Here is a 14,505-nt window from a genome sequence, read left to right as displayed (position 1 = left end):
ATTAATTACGATGCATTAAAAACACGAATATATGCCTTAAAGAACTGTACGCTATTGCTTGCAGAATTTTCTATTACTGAAATACAAATAAATTTATATATAATCCCAAAGGCTAGAATTTTCCTAGGAAAAAAACTCGAGAATGTTTTCATATGTTCATAATGAAATTGAACTTTAAATGAAGCATCAATGATTAATTTCGATGCGTTTCCCAACCATCCATAGTGATGTGTAACTGTCAACTTTAGTTTAGAGTTATTTTGAGAGGAAAATGTAAGGACCTTGTCGTTTTTCTTACCATGTAATAGAAATAAAAATGCTTATGAGTAAAATTTCTTAAAACGCATTTCAAAGTAAATGTCTAGGTTAACTTTTTTTTACTGAACGCCTTAAAGTAAATGTCTAGGTTACAAGAATTACAAATTGACACAATATTGAAAGGTGGAAAAAACATCATGTTAGTAATTGGCCTTGCTAAAAGATCGATAAAAAGTTAAATGGCTTAGATCTTTTCATAGAAAATCCAATCATTTTAATGATGATAACATGCGACTTAAAAGAAGATTAAAGAGAGGTGTTATAAGTAATAAATATCACGTAAAAGGATTTAGTTTATGTATATTAAACAGTATCACGTTTTCTGAGTTATTGCAATCTTGTGATGAGTGTAATATATGCTTTTAAATGCATATAACATTATGTTACATTTATTTGGTATAATAGAAATATAATTAATTTTGATGTGATAAAATAAAGCCCTATTAACTTACATTATCAAAATAAGAATGATGTAAGGTATATTGCACAGTAAAATGACATATAGTAATACTCATTTATCAATGGAAACCTAAACATGTTAAAATGACTTTACTTCCTTTAAATATACAATTTATTCAAGGACGAATTCACAATTTCTAAAGCAGTAACAAGCATGCTTAATTGTATAAATCACTAGAAATAAACGTTTGTATTTGATCTGAAAAAATAGAGGAATAACATTTTTATGTTTCATTAGGTATTGTTGTTTATCCTTTTTTGACAAAATAAATAACACAGAGAAGATGAATCTCATGTTTAAGTCACGTGCATAGAACATAAAGTAAACATGCACTCAGTCAAAATGGTTTAGCTTAAAAAACATTTAACATACATCATTCTGTCTGTTTGCAACGTTGGTATTTAATAATAATAATAATAATAATAATAATAATAATAAAAATAATAATAACAATAACAATTACAACTATAATAACAATAATAATCTGTTTTAGGAAACCTGTTCGCTAGATTAGGCAAAATGTCAGTTATAGTTACCGTAATTTGTTGTAAATAATTAACAGGTATGTTAAACTCTCTTACTTCGATATATAAACGCCATATCTCTCATTTGAGTATTGATTTTATTTGTTATTTACTTTTATAAATAAGAGATATAAATGAAAAAAAAAATATTTTCCTTTTCTCTCAGAAACCAAAGTAACCAGTTCCTTTATTTGTGCTCGACACAATTGTTTCTAAAAACCTTAGAATTAATTTGTTTCTAGTACATGTACATTCAAAATCCACACTTATATTTTCAGTCAATGTTTCTATGGTAACATAATGCTTCTAGTAAATGTATAGAAAGGGAAGACGTAATGTTTTTTTTTCTAAAGTTTGTCCTTTGTATGATGACGAAAACATACAATGATTAAATTTAAATATATTGTTATTTAACTGTTTCAGACATTTTCGTCATTACTTATCAAACCTGTTATATTATTGATTACTAAGTGTGACTCGGCAATTTATAGTGAATCATAGGTAGCATTTTCTCGATAAAGATAAGTATAATAATATCTTCGTGGAAATTCTACCTTTTGATCTCATTCGTCAAATAGTTTAAACCTTTTATAGGTTTTTCACTCAAGCAGAATGGAACCTTTTCAAATAATAATTTACAATTCTGAATCAAGTAAATCTATGAATGTTTTTAATAACTAAAATGGTAAGAAACTTTAATTTTATCCAACTTCTAACAAAACATGCATCGGGTATTGTTGACAAATGACATATCATAAAGACTCAGGTTGTGGATTTGCAATTTAAAAACAAACGTTTGCTTGTTAGATATAAAAAAAAAATATATTTTATGATTATTATTAGTATCATTCTGGACGAATTAATACAATTTGTGAGAAAAATAAACTTAAAAATATTTTGGTCAGATGTTGGCTATGTTACCAGAAAAATGAATTGCAAATATGTGCTGTCTCTAAGTACTAATAGTGCTAGTATTATCTGTATATGAGTTATAATTGTAAGATTTTCATCTTACAATTGCCAATGCAATCACGGTTTGAGAACAATTAGATATAACACAATTTCAATGGGTGTTCATCTGAGAATGTTTGTCTATGATATAATTATAAGACAAGTGATGTCCGTCGAAGCCATTTGTTTTTTGGATTAAGATAGAAAGTAGTATATGTTTATACAACGTCTAATTTGCACTGCAAATGAAATTTATTGACGTGAAAATAACATTATAAGAGCTGTTTGTTACAATGTAATAAAATTCGCCACATAAAATTATAAAGAATATATTGATTCGTATTTATTTTTATATTCCTAAAAAGAAAAGATAATTAACGTTATGAAGTCCTAATACATTTTTACAAGAAACACGCATCGTTTTGAAATAACATACTAAACAGGAAATTGTAGAAAAACATGTCGTAAATATAACCAGACAAAAGTCATGCAACGGCGTTAAATTTTACAAAATGAAGGTTGAAATTGATCAGAGCAAGTCGACAATATAGTTGACAAAAGCATCGTTCTCGTGAAATTAACTTATGAAACTGCAACACAACATTCGTGTTGTTCTGATTCCGAATTGTCCGTTTAACCCGTAATATTATATTGGAAAGTGAAGGGAGACATCTCGTGATGTTATTGGAAAAATGTTAAGTAGTGTTTGTCATCTGATTGCCAGTTGCATGCGGTATTAGTTTGCGTCTTGTTAAACAACTGTTATCTTCCTCAGGGTTTAATTTTCATATTGCATTGTCATGATTAACGATCTTAACTTTTCTTCAAAAACAGTATAAGGTGTCAGCTTGTTTAATATGTGAAGGAACTTTACAGGAAAATATTTATATATACATAATTTAATAGAAAGGTTATTGTTGTGCATTTCCTTAAATTGTCACATTAAAGATAACTGTCCCTTTAGTTAAGTTTTAAGGAGATAGATGGATAGGATTTCCGTGAACCGGTTTTCATTTCGTAGAAAAGGAAGTCATAAGAAGGATAAAGATAAAGAAGATAGTCATGAGGATAAAACTGATGAAGTTGAACTACCAAAAATTAAGTACATAAGGTAAGATTATTTTTCAAAAACAATTTTATATATAATTCAATCTACTATATACATGCAGTGTTATATCGAAATAAATTTTAACAGATAAGCCGATGATCAACACCAAGATATTCTAACATGAATGTAAATTGTTTGTAGGTATATAAACATGCTCGTTTCAAACAAAACATTCGAGTTTGGTGTTATATACAGAAAGATAAATTAATGCATAATCATTGCAAACATGGATAGTTTGGTTTATCAGAAATAAGTTTTGGTGACAAAAATGATTTTCTGTTTTTTTTTTTAAAGGATTTAAGAATTATTGCATAATATTTGTAAAATTGGCCTTTAAATTATGTTGTCTTGGATTTTCCCCTTAAAATAATTGTGTTAAGTGTGACTGAATAAATTGACAAAGATGAATACAGGCCATCAATGTATGATTATTAAAGTAATATTTCAAATGATTTTCTAAAGAAAAATTTAGCTCATTCGTAAAACTTAATTGCAAATTCAAGGCTTAATAACTTTTGACTTGTGTTTATTTGTAAAACATTCAGAACTAACAAATTGACTTTTGTTTGAGGTAAAATAATTTTAGTACAGCCTTTTTAGGGAGGAAGTTTTCATTAATTATATATCGTCACCTAAGAAGTAAAAGGTCGTAAGTGCATTTTTCATAATTTTCAGGAACAGAGTTTAAAGGTTTATACCTGTCTAAAAAAATCAAAACTTGAATTCAGAGAAAACCAATTATTCTTATGTTAGATGTTATTATATCATCTTAATATTCTTATATACAAACATACAAAATATCTAATCAATCAATCAATATCATCAATACTGTACATACGCCCTTTTTCTCCTACTACTTTTTGCTAGAGATATTAGAATGAAAAGGTCGCATATGGCAAATATGACCTTATGCCGCTAAGGGAGTTCAAGTTAATAGAATAACTGTTCATTCATATAAGGTAGTATTTGACAAATACTACCCTTTCATTCTTAACAAATACACAAAACTTACACATACTTAGGGTGACATATGACATATCTGACCTTTTACCACTTACTTTGATCTGAAATCGTGCACATTTACAATAAAATTGAAAACAATTATTCCTTTTGAAATACAATGTACATTGAATATAACTGTTTTTTATATATGTATTGAGAATAATTGGTCACAATTATTAAAATGGCATAAACAGTCCTGTAAGCAATGGAATAAAATTATATAACCGTTTGAAAGTGTTCAAGTATTAAATGATAAAGGCGTAAAATCCATACAAGTTTTCAAGGGTAACAAAAATAAAACTTTTACAGTTCCGCCATCATATCGTCACATAATCACGGTTGTCTGTTTTAAGATGCCATCCTAATACATCCCAACTTTTAAACATAAAATCAATCAGAGATTTTTCTCACCTAAATTTCTATACATGTATAAAACACATACTTTTTAATTCGTCTGTTACAATGTTAGCAGTTATTGTAAATTGTTCACCAATTCTAATATACTTCATCTTCATACTCTGAATTTTCAGAAATGAAGTCTTTGTTGCTTTGTTTGTTGGTAAGCTAGCAATATATGAGTGGAACTCTTCGGGAATAATGTATTCATGCAAAGAAATTCTCACATAATATCTGTTTATATTTTAATTCTTTTACCGGGACATATCCTTTTGAACTACACCAATCCTTGTAGAGTTGCCACTTACGCTTTATGCTCAAATCATGGGCTACATATTGTTTCTTAGAACTTTTTTTAGCGTAGTGAGATTCCATAGTTAAGGAACACATTTTATATGTTCGTACACGAGTTTCACTCTTGCATCATTGATTTTTGTACTGGGTGTGTGCCTATATACCCCTCAAATCTGTTCCTTGAAATGTACCATTTGTTTTTCTTTTAAGAGTGTACCGTATCAGCTTCTCACCAATATCGAGAGTTTTAAGGAAGAACTTCTGGCAAACACGGATGCTTTCTTCTCTTTTGAAAAAAACTGTATTTGAACGATACTTTTCTTTTACTTTTAGTGATTCTAACCGGGTCGCTTTTCGATACAACAAAGCATATAAAACAACGTTGCCTCTCATAAGTTGGAAGTGCATAACACATATCAAATATATTTTTCTCTCTGTTTCTGTGAAGTTACTGTTCCAATCGTCTGTTTTGAGCTGTTATAGTCTGCATGTTTGTGTGTAGTAACAGGAATATGGTTTTCATTCCCACAATGTTCCATTGAATTAACTCTTTGTGTATTATCTGGTTGTATAACTACTGGTATGGTTGCATCATAATGCTCATTATTCCGGAATGCATTATACGCTATTTCAATTTGCTTGTAATGTCCATCTTGTTCCCAGTTTGATGGCTTCACATTAATAAATGGAGTCGAAGTCGAGCTTGAATATATCCGCACTTCACAATTGAAATAGTTAGTAACAGCTATAGAGATGCAATCGGCTAGAGTTGCATCCTAGTGACCATTGCGTCTCATAGTGCTTATATCTCTTTCAAAAACTTCACTTTGATTCTCGCTTTGTGATATACTTGTCAAGAAAGGTAAGTATATGTCCTTATTTTGTTGAATGTGATCACATAGCGAATTTTGAAATGTATCTACATCCTTACATAAATTGTTGTCAACACTCTCAGCAACAGCTGCAAAGAAACAGTTTCATTCTGCGGGAATTTGAACTCGTTTTCTTAATTTTACTGCTAACAGTTGGTCTAATCTAGCCTCATGCAGACGATTTAACCGTGCCTTAAGTGATGCAATTGTCTTGCTACGCTTCACTGCTTTTTTTAATTCATCATGTGTTTGTAAGTTTCTTGATTTTTTTCTTCTTTCTTAAAATTAAAAGTTTTATTGATCTTGTAGGGGACTTTCCTTCTTTCGTTTGTTCACTAATTTCTTGGACTTTGATTTAAATGTAGATGCTTTTTTTCTTCCACGATTTGTTTCTGCAACAAGTAATTGTTTCCTATTCTTCTGTCTCCTTTTTCTTTGTTTTATTTTTTGGAGCTCTTCTGTCTCTGAATCTGTAGAATTTAATATGTTCTTTTGTAGATCATAATTATAATATGTCCTAATTACAATCATCAGAATACTCAGTATTTGAATCGATTAACTTTCGCCAAACAGACTTCCTTTCTTTTCCTTTAAAATTATATTCCAGTAACTTTGAAAGTGGTATATCGTCATCAGAAGAACTTGTATAAACAAAGTTCACTCTAGTCTCCCGATCAATTTGATGTTGGGCGTCTCTCATTGATTTCATTTACGTTTTGTCCGCCGCTGCTATCCTGTATTTCATGTTCATTCAAATGTTGTCCCTTGTTTTTTGTCTGCTTTTTATGTTTGTTCCTGTGTTGACCATCGTTACTAGTACGTATCTCATTGTCATTCACGTTTTGATCCTGTATTTCATTTTCATGTTCTTTTACATATTCTCCCTTGTTACTAGTCTGATTTTCATTTGCATCCACAAGTTGTACTTCGTAACTAACCTTTATTTTATGTTCATTTATGTGTTGTTCCATATTAATAGCGTGTATCTCATTTTCATTCATGTGTTGTACCTCATTATTAGCCTGTTTTCAATATTCATTTATGTGCTGCTCCACGTTACTTGCACATGTTTCATGTTCATTCACACGTTCGTCACTAGCCTGGTTTTCTTGATCATTCACATGTTGATCCTGGTTACTAGGCTGTTTTTCAGATTGATTCACCTGCTGCTCCTTTTTACTACCATGTTTTTCATGTTCATGTACATGTTGCTCGTCTTTACTTTCTTTGTCTGAAATGAAGAATATGGAATAAAACATGTGTTTAATTCAATTTAATGCATTTACTGAATAATAATCACATAAGTAAATATGCAGTGGTAAGGTTTCATATAGTATACATGACTTTCTTGGTCTTTTTATAGTAAGCTTATTACTTATGATGATGACTTAGTTTAATCAGCAACTCGCATAAACTCTCGCCTTCCATAGACAATAACAGTAATATTGTATCAGCATTTCCAGTCACAAAGTAAATTTTCTTCAACATTGTTTAAGATAATTACCTTTATTGACAGCCACATTAATATTAAAGTACATCTCGTCATCTGACCATTCAGAATATACGTCTTCCTACAAAGAAAGCGTATACTAATTACTTAACGAACTTTATAATTTGGCAGTTAAATGTAATCAAAGAAATATGTACCTGGACACATTTGATTAAGTTACATGCACATAAACATGCGAGACACACTACTGAACAACTAATTTTGCAGAATTAGAATACTGGTTATTTACTAGTATTAGAATATTGTCTCTGAAATATGATATAAACTATTTAATTTACAAATTAATTATTTTAAGAATTTTATGAAATTGTACAAACCTGATTTTTTTCCATCCATGATTCCTTCTTGTAAACATATGAACGTGGAAAATTTATGATATTAGTAATATTCTTATGGTATAACAAACAATTCTGCTGTACTGAAATGATATTCTCTATAATCTATAACACTGCTAATTTGTTCAGATAAAGGGGGCATATGTTTCACATTGAGTGTTTTGCTTAGAAGGAAAAGGGCGTAATTGGCAAATACTACCTTATACATCAGTTTTCGCATACATTTTGCAAAAAAAGTTGAGAATGAAATGGGCATATTTGTCAAATCTGCCCTTTTACCGTTAATTTAGTTTCACTTAAGACCTTTTACCGCTCATTAAAAGTTTAAAATAGCTGTTATGGCCTTTGATTTCTAATCAATAACAAAGTCAATAAATGGAATATAGCCAAGATATTTTTACAGAATATGCACATTGCTATGTGTATCACAGAAATGTTAAAATCTGATTTTTGGCAAAATGTTAGTTACGACCTTTTACCACTCAGGTAACGATATATTTGATGTACATCATCTTCAATTTAAAACTTCAACAAACTGATGTTGATTAGTTTGCACTTACCTTTCACAAAGATTAAATTATCTATACGTTGAGACACCATAGAGAAACCGTAATTATCAAAATAATCACTGTCTTGAGTGAGATTGAAACAAACAAAATAGAGAAAAATTAACCTCTAAAGAAAGCGTAAACCTGAAAAGGAAAATGTTGCAGACTCGGTTTGTCTGATCATGTTCATTGACGGAAATGGAAAGGCATGAAGTTAGTTTTCGATTGATCAAATAACGTCTTTTTAATTAATTCTAATACTGAATAACTATTGGTGACTGTCTTATTTGATTCTGAGAACGAAATCTTCATTTGTTCCTTTTAAAGTCAATTTTAAGAATGAATATTTATTTTATTTTTATGTTCAACTGTTTTTGTAATTTAAATATAAATTGGCTCATGAACTGAAACATTAAATTTAAATAACTTAAAATGAAGCGAAATTATTGGTTCTCACGGTATGACCGTTAATAGTTAATAGACAATAGAAAATTTAGATATTCAAACTCTTAGAAGTATTGCGCTGTTGTGATTCGTTTTTCTCGGTTTTTCTTAAATAAAAAGAAAAAGTTTTTTTTTCATGCACGGGTTTAATTTAATCTACTCATTGTGATTTTTTTACTTTTTGTTTCTTTTTTTTAAAAGAGTTTGAAAATCTTTTTTTTATCAAATCCTTTTTTTTGGAAGGATCCTATTTAGCCATTTCCGTTTTTACAGCTTTATAGTTCGTTACCCAATTTTCAAAAACCCTTATTTTTCTGTATAATATATTGAATGTTTTTTTATCCTTTAAAACAAAAAAAAAATTGTACATTATAATTTATTTATTAAAAAAACATTTAGAGTTTTTCATTGGATGTTGAAGTTTTTTTGTATTTGGTTTCATTGGTTTTGGTATATCTCCCAACAACATAATGTGTTTTGTGTTTCCATTAAAACTATAACTAACATAATTTTATAGTAATTTCAGTGATATTGTCAGACAACATTTGTTTCATGTCATTTGGTCGTTTTATTTGTAAATCAATCTCAGTAATGGTGTATCACATTTTCGTTTCCTTTCTCGACTTGATGCGGTTGATAAAACAGGAAGAATACACTATAAGCAAATGCACCTCTTGAGTCTCGTATTGCTTCAAGGAACAAATATCATCCCGACTTGTACCAACGAGCCTCTTCCTAACGACTGTATTTATCTATGTAGGGACAATTTGTAAGGACTTCTTTTCGTTCTATAATGTTTACAACACCCTATATGTATTTTGAATGAGACAAGAATTTCATACAATTTACAGACAAATGTTCTTGAAAGCCTAATATTTGAAATCAACATGTCAGGCTATGATAAGTTGTTTAAAGTAACAAAGTAATATAATGTAAGAAACGGGGGCACACAGTACGTGGTGCAAAAAACGAGCGGTTGTTTGGAATTATTTCAGTGACAAAGCAATCTTGTTCATTTGATTTTGTAAATTTTGTCTGCTTTACTTTTAAAATATACCTTTATCTGAATATTAAGCTTTATAAATAAATAATAAGTTTATCCCCTAATAAAACAAAAAGAACATGCTTTGTGTCTTTAATATATATATATATATATATATATATTCTTTCTTGAGTTAATTATAATCATCACTCTGTTGTAAAAAAAGAAACGATTATGTGAGACAGCATAAATGAGATGCTCATACACATATAATGAGCGCATGACATGAAACAACGCTGTTCGACAATAAAACTAGCTTTACTTTATGTCTGTCGTACTCTGCTAATGGACATAAACCATCAAAGTCAAAGTAAGACAAAACTCTCTAGGGACATAGAACCAAATTGAGCAATAAAAAAAAACAATTGAAAGATCAATAGACACTTGATGTGATTTTTTTTTCAGTTAACCAATTCATACACAGCGTCATTAAATATTTTACTTCAAAGCAAATTTAAAGATGAGAACATAATGCTATTTAAAGACAGACGCTTTTTAACCTGTACTTATAAGCAACTTTACAAGGGAGATCAAATGCTATCTAAAGACACATGCCTGTATACATGCATCGTATAAATATCAAGTGGATGTATATTCCATTTCAAGAACTTAAAACAAATTTAAATAAATCCATCCGAATTTCATTCATTTTTTTTAAACAAGATCTTCCGTGAAACAGAACAACACAATGTTGAATGCATCTTGTCAAACAAAATAAGGTTGAACATCAAACGTTAAACCATTGGATTGTACAAGGCAGTTATCAAATTTGTCAAATTTCCAATCTGTTATCAATAGCATTTACTCTAAACACATTCTGTTGTTTTGTGGAAAAAAGGCAATATTTTTGTCTTTACATATCACCATCGCAAATCCGCTTTATCATAAAAATGTTATATGAATTCACATTGTAAGGTGGCATGTCAGTCTTTATACAAACAAATATATTTCTATGACAATAAAAAATAAAACTAAATACTTACTTACTTCATGGCACTTGTTTTATGCCGATGTTAAAGAATACGTACTGAGCAAATATTTTATAGTAAAAAGTAATATATTTGTGCTTAAGCTGTCAGCATCAACATGCCGTGTCAGTATTTGCTTTGATTATTTCATTTCAGTTAAATCAACACAACTTTCGTTCTTGTAGCAGATGCATCAAAATCATAACCGTAAGACAAATCCTCTTAAAATGTCCTTTTACTACCCAGCGTCCTCCTTATTGCTCAAGGCATCAATATAAATACATGTATACGCAAACGAATGTTGACATCAACTTTACGTGAAGAGCGTAATAAGATAAAAGCTATACACTTTCATAACGACTGCAATTTCTTCCTGGTAAAAAATTAATAAAAAAAGATATGCTAGGGGCTAACAAATCTTTTTTTTGCAATTGCCGGTGGTAGTCAAAAAATAAAACCGAATGTAAACATGCAAACTAATGTCATATGAATCGTATGCTGACTAAATTAGTGAATGCCAATTTGTTATGCTTCTAATTTCTATGATCATAGATGAATAAATTAAATCAATTAAAAAGACAGTTCTAAAAAGTTGACATCGTGTATTTTAAAACAATATATACATTTGACGTCTTATTTAATGTTGTTTTTTTAATTCAGTCAGAAAGAGGCTCAGGAAATAGAACAAGAATTATTCACGGAATATGCATTTACAGTTGATCAAGTTATGGAGCTTTCGGGATATAGTTGTGCTGTTGCCATAACAAAAGTGAGTTAGTAATACTTAAGATTCGAGTTGTAGTTTTCGGTTCTTGTTGTATATCTTATGATTGAATTTACTATTTTTACAATAAGCCAGTATTATTTTTTTACTATTTGTATGTTTCGGAAATGTTGATCTACAAAGTCGGCAACTGCCGTGTTATGTAAATATAAACGCCAATTATTCGATTGCCCCATGTGTGTGACTAATACATGAATATTTCATGTCAACTTGCAAATAGCACATGCATATTTTTCTCATGTTTATGCTATTTTAAAAAAATAGATTATCAACACTTTCACAAATGTTGTTTATAAGTAAGAACAGCAGTCATTATCCCGTTATCCCGTTAAATATCAAAAGATCAAAGAATCCTTCTCATTCATCGCCAATTCTATATAACATTTCTTAAATAACTTTATAATTGCACAAGTGTTAGTTACACAACGTATTGCAGATTTTGTATTAACTTCAATCAGTCAAACATCAACATCATTTCCTGCAATTACCGTGACATTATTTGCTACTTTATTACACATAGCCTTTTTAAAAGTGTTTTCCAGTAGAAAAGATGACAAAAGATAGCCATGCTGTCCTTGTCTGTTGTGGACCTGGAAATAATGGCGGTTGTGGACTTGTTTGTGCCAGACATCTAAAAATGTTTGTATGTGATTGTTTGTATTTTTTCTTTCAATTCTGATATAATACATACTGGTTTTTTTTTTTATCTATGACTGAAAATACTGTCTTGTTATATTTAATTCACTGTCATTGTCACTTTTAATGACAAAATGCAAATACTTGCAAATGAAAAAATATAAATCAAGACTTAGAATATATTCATTACATGCATACAATGTATAATGTAACAACTCTTATATCTATATCGCATGCAGATCTTCCTGTTTTATTATTTTTTGTTATTTATTTCAGGGATATAAGCCAACAATTTTCTATCCAAATAGACCGAACAAGCCTCTATTTAACAGCCTGTTTAAACAATGTGAAGCCTTGGACATGCCTTTGTTATCATTTTTCCCGTCAGAAGCACACCTGATTACTGATTCGTACAATTTTGTCGTGGATGCATTATTTGGATTCAATTTTGATGGTAATTTGGAGCTAGGTTATTCTGAAAGTCTCGCAAATTTTATAACATTTATCATGATAGCAGTAACGTTGTTGGTGTTACTTCTAACCAAATAACCAAAGAAACAAACATCAAATAGATTAGTACTACTTACTATATGGGAAGAGAAAATGAGGCCTGTTTGTGGACATTTTTATTTGTAATTTATTTCGCAATATCAATTTCATAGAATTTATTGCACTGATAATTGGCCACCAATATACAAATATAAATGTTTTACATATTTTTCCAAATTATTGCAAAGGGTTTATTTTCTAAAAGTAAAAGAGTATTTCAAAAAGAGACTTACTAAAATTGTAGCCCTTTTAGAAGATAAGTAGTAAATCGCTTTTTTTTTGTCTACAGGTCCTGTACGAACGGACTTTGAGTCTGTGATGGACACTTTGAAGAAAGTCGAATCACCAATTTGTAGTATAGATGTACCATCTGGTATGTCAAGCATCAATCTTAATAACTTATAATACTACCTTGATCATGTGATTATTTGTTTACTTTCATACACTTCACAGAAAATGCTTGATAATAAATTCATAAAATTATAATTGAATCTTCCTTGTTCTTAATCTTAAGTCTTAATTAAAAGATATAGCGTGTTTATCTCAAATCATGAAATAAAATGCAGTTTGTCATTTTAGTTCTCATTACAATATTAACTAATTATATTTTTATGCAATTACTTGATTTTTTGGATTTATGTCATTTTTGCAGTCATTTTACGTATCTAAGTTACATTTGGCCTCGATTTCAAAAATATAATAGTATTTACCTGTTTTGTACTGTGATTCAATTTGATGATTAATTATTCACACATTTCAATGATAGGAAACTTTAATGTTACAGTAGTTATAATAAGATTTGAAGCTGAAATATTGCAACCAGGTCACAACATGTTATCAGTGGCATTTAAATCCTATTAAATTTATTTCATCTTTTCAGGATGGGATATAGAGTCCGGTGATGAAAATGGTTTGAAACCAGAAATGATTTTTTCTCTTATCGCTCCCAAAAACTGTGCAAAATTTTTCAAAGGCAAACATCACTTTCTTGGAGGACGTATTGTACCAAAAACACTTGAAGAAAAATATGAGTTAAATTTACCGGTGTACCCGCGTACAGATTATATTATTGAACTTAAAGTGGATAATGAGGAAACTGAGAACCAAGAGAATAGTGATAACAGAAGTGATAATTAGGAAATGGTTTTAGATACAGACTTTACATTTAATATTTTAATATGTTTTTTTTAAATATTTTTTGATATTGCTATTTATTTCTGACAGTGCCATCAAACTCTTAAATTGGTTTTCATGTATTCTCTTGTAATTATTAATTCAAAAATGAACCCCACACTGGTTTCACACAATATATTCACAACATTTAAACGATTTGATAGGACTCTTTTAATGTGGTACATATATTAAACATTATTAAGTATGTTATTTTATGATAAACCGTTTTAGAATCATTCATATAAGAATCATAATAGCAGGTTAGTATGGTCTTAAACGACACAATATGGAAATCTGATAAAAGACATATGACCTGTTGAAATATTTAACATATACTTTACAATTTCGTTTCTTTTTGCTCTATATTAACGGATAAAGATATGTTATGCTATTATCTAACTAAACTTTATATATTTATGAAATACATCGTTTTAACAAGCTTTAACGATGTTTCGTTTATTTACATGTATTAAATATTAAAGGTCTGTATGGCCATGACGATGCATCTTTGTTTCTCCTCTCATCTCTGAAAATAATATACTAGTACCAGTATAGAAGCTTACATGTACCTGTTTCAGTTGTCTGCATAAA

The 14,505-nt window shown here is 29.4% G+C and overlaps 2 protein-coding genes across 2 annotated transcripts; one reads left to right on the top strand and one right to left on the bottom strand.

Annotated features, from left to right (window-relative positions):
* The first annotated feature begins 2,990 nt into the window (after positions 1–2,990).
* On the top strand, positions 2,991–14,505 carry LOC132723397 (NAD(P)H-hydrate epimerase-like). The gene is made up of 6 exons (XM_060708111.1): positions 2,991–3,364; positions 11,433–11,541; positions 12,089–12,199; positions 12,469–12,646; positions 13,031–13,114; positions 13,622–14,505. Exons 1-6 carry the CDS (start codon positions 3,237–3,239, stop codon positions 13,876–13,878), a joined length of 867 nt encoding a protein of 288 aa, XP_060564094.1. The 5' UTR covers positions 2,991–3,236; the 3' UTR covers positions 13,879–14,505.
* On the bottom strand, positions 6,421–7,569 carry LOC132723400 (putative uncharacterized protein DDB_G0279653). Its single transcript, XM_060708113.1, has 2 exons — positions 7,430–7,569; positions 6,421–7,156 (listed from the first exon to the last, which is right to left on the bottom strand). Exons 1-2 carry the CDS (start codon positions 7,461–7,463, stop codon positions 6,954–6,956), a joined length of 237 nt encoding a protein of 78 aa, XP_060564096.1. The 5' UTR covers positions 7,464–7,569; the 3' UTR covers positions 6,421–6,953.

This window comes from Ruditapes philippinarum, unplaced genomic scaffold (genome assembly GCF_026571515.1).
Source record: "Ruditapes philippinarum isolate M1 unplaced genomic scaffold, ASM2657151v2 ctg3928_1_1_1_1, whole genome shotgun sequence".
NCBI lineage: Eukaryota > Metazoa > Mollusca > Bivalvia > Venerida > Veneridae > Ruditapes > Ruditapes philippinarum.
The sequence above is the reverse complement of the archived record's forward strand: the minus strand, read 5'-3'. Positions and strand labels throughout refer to the sequence as shown.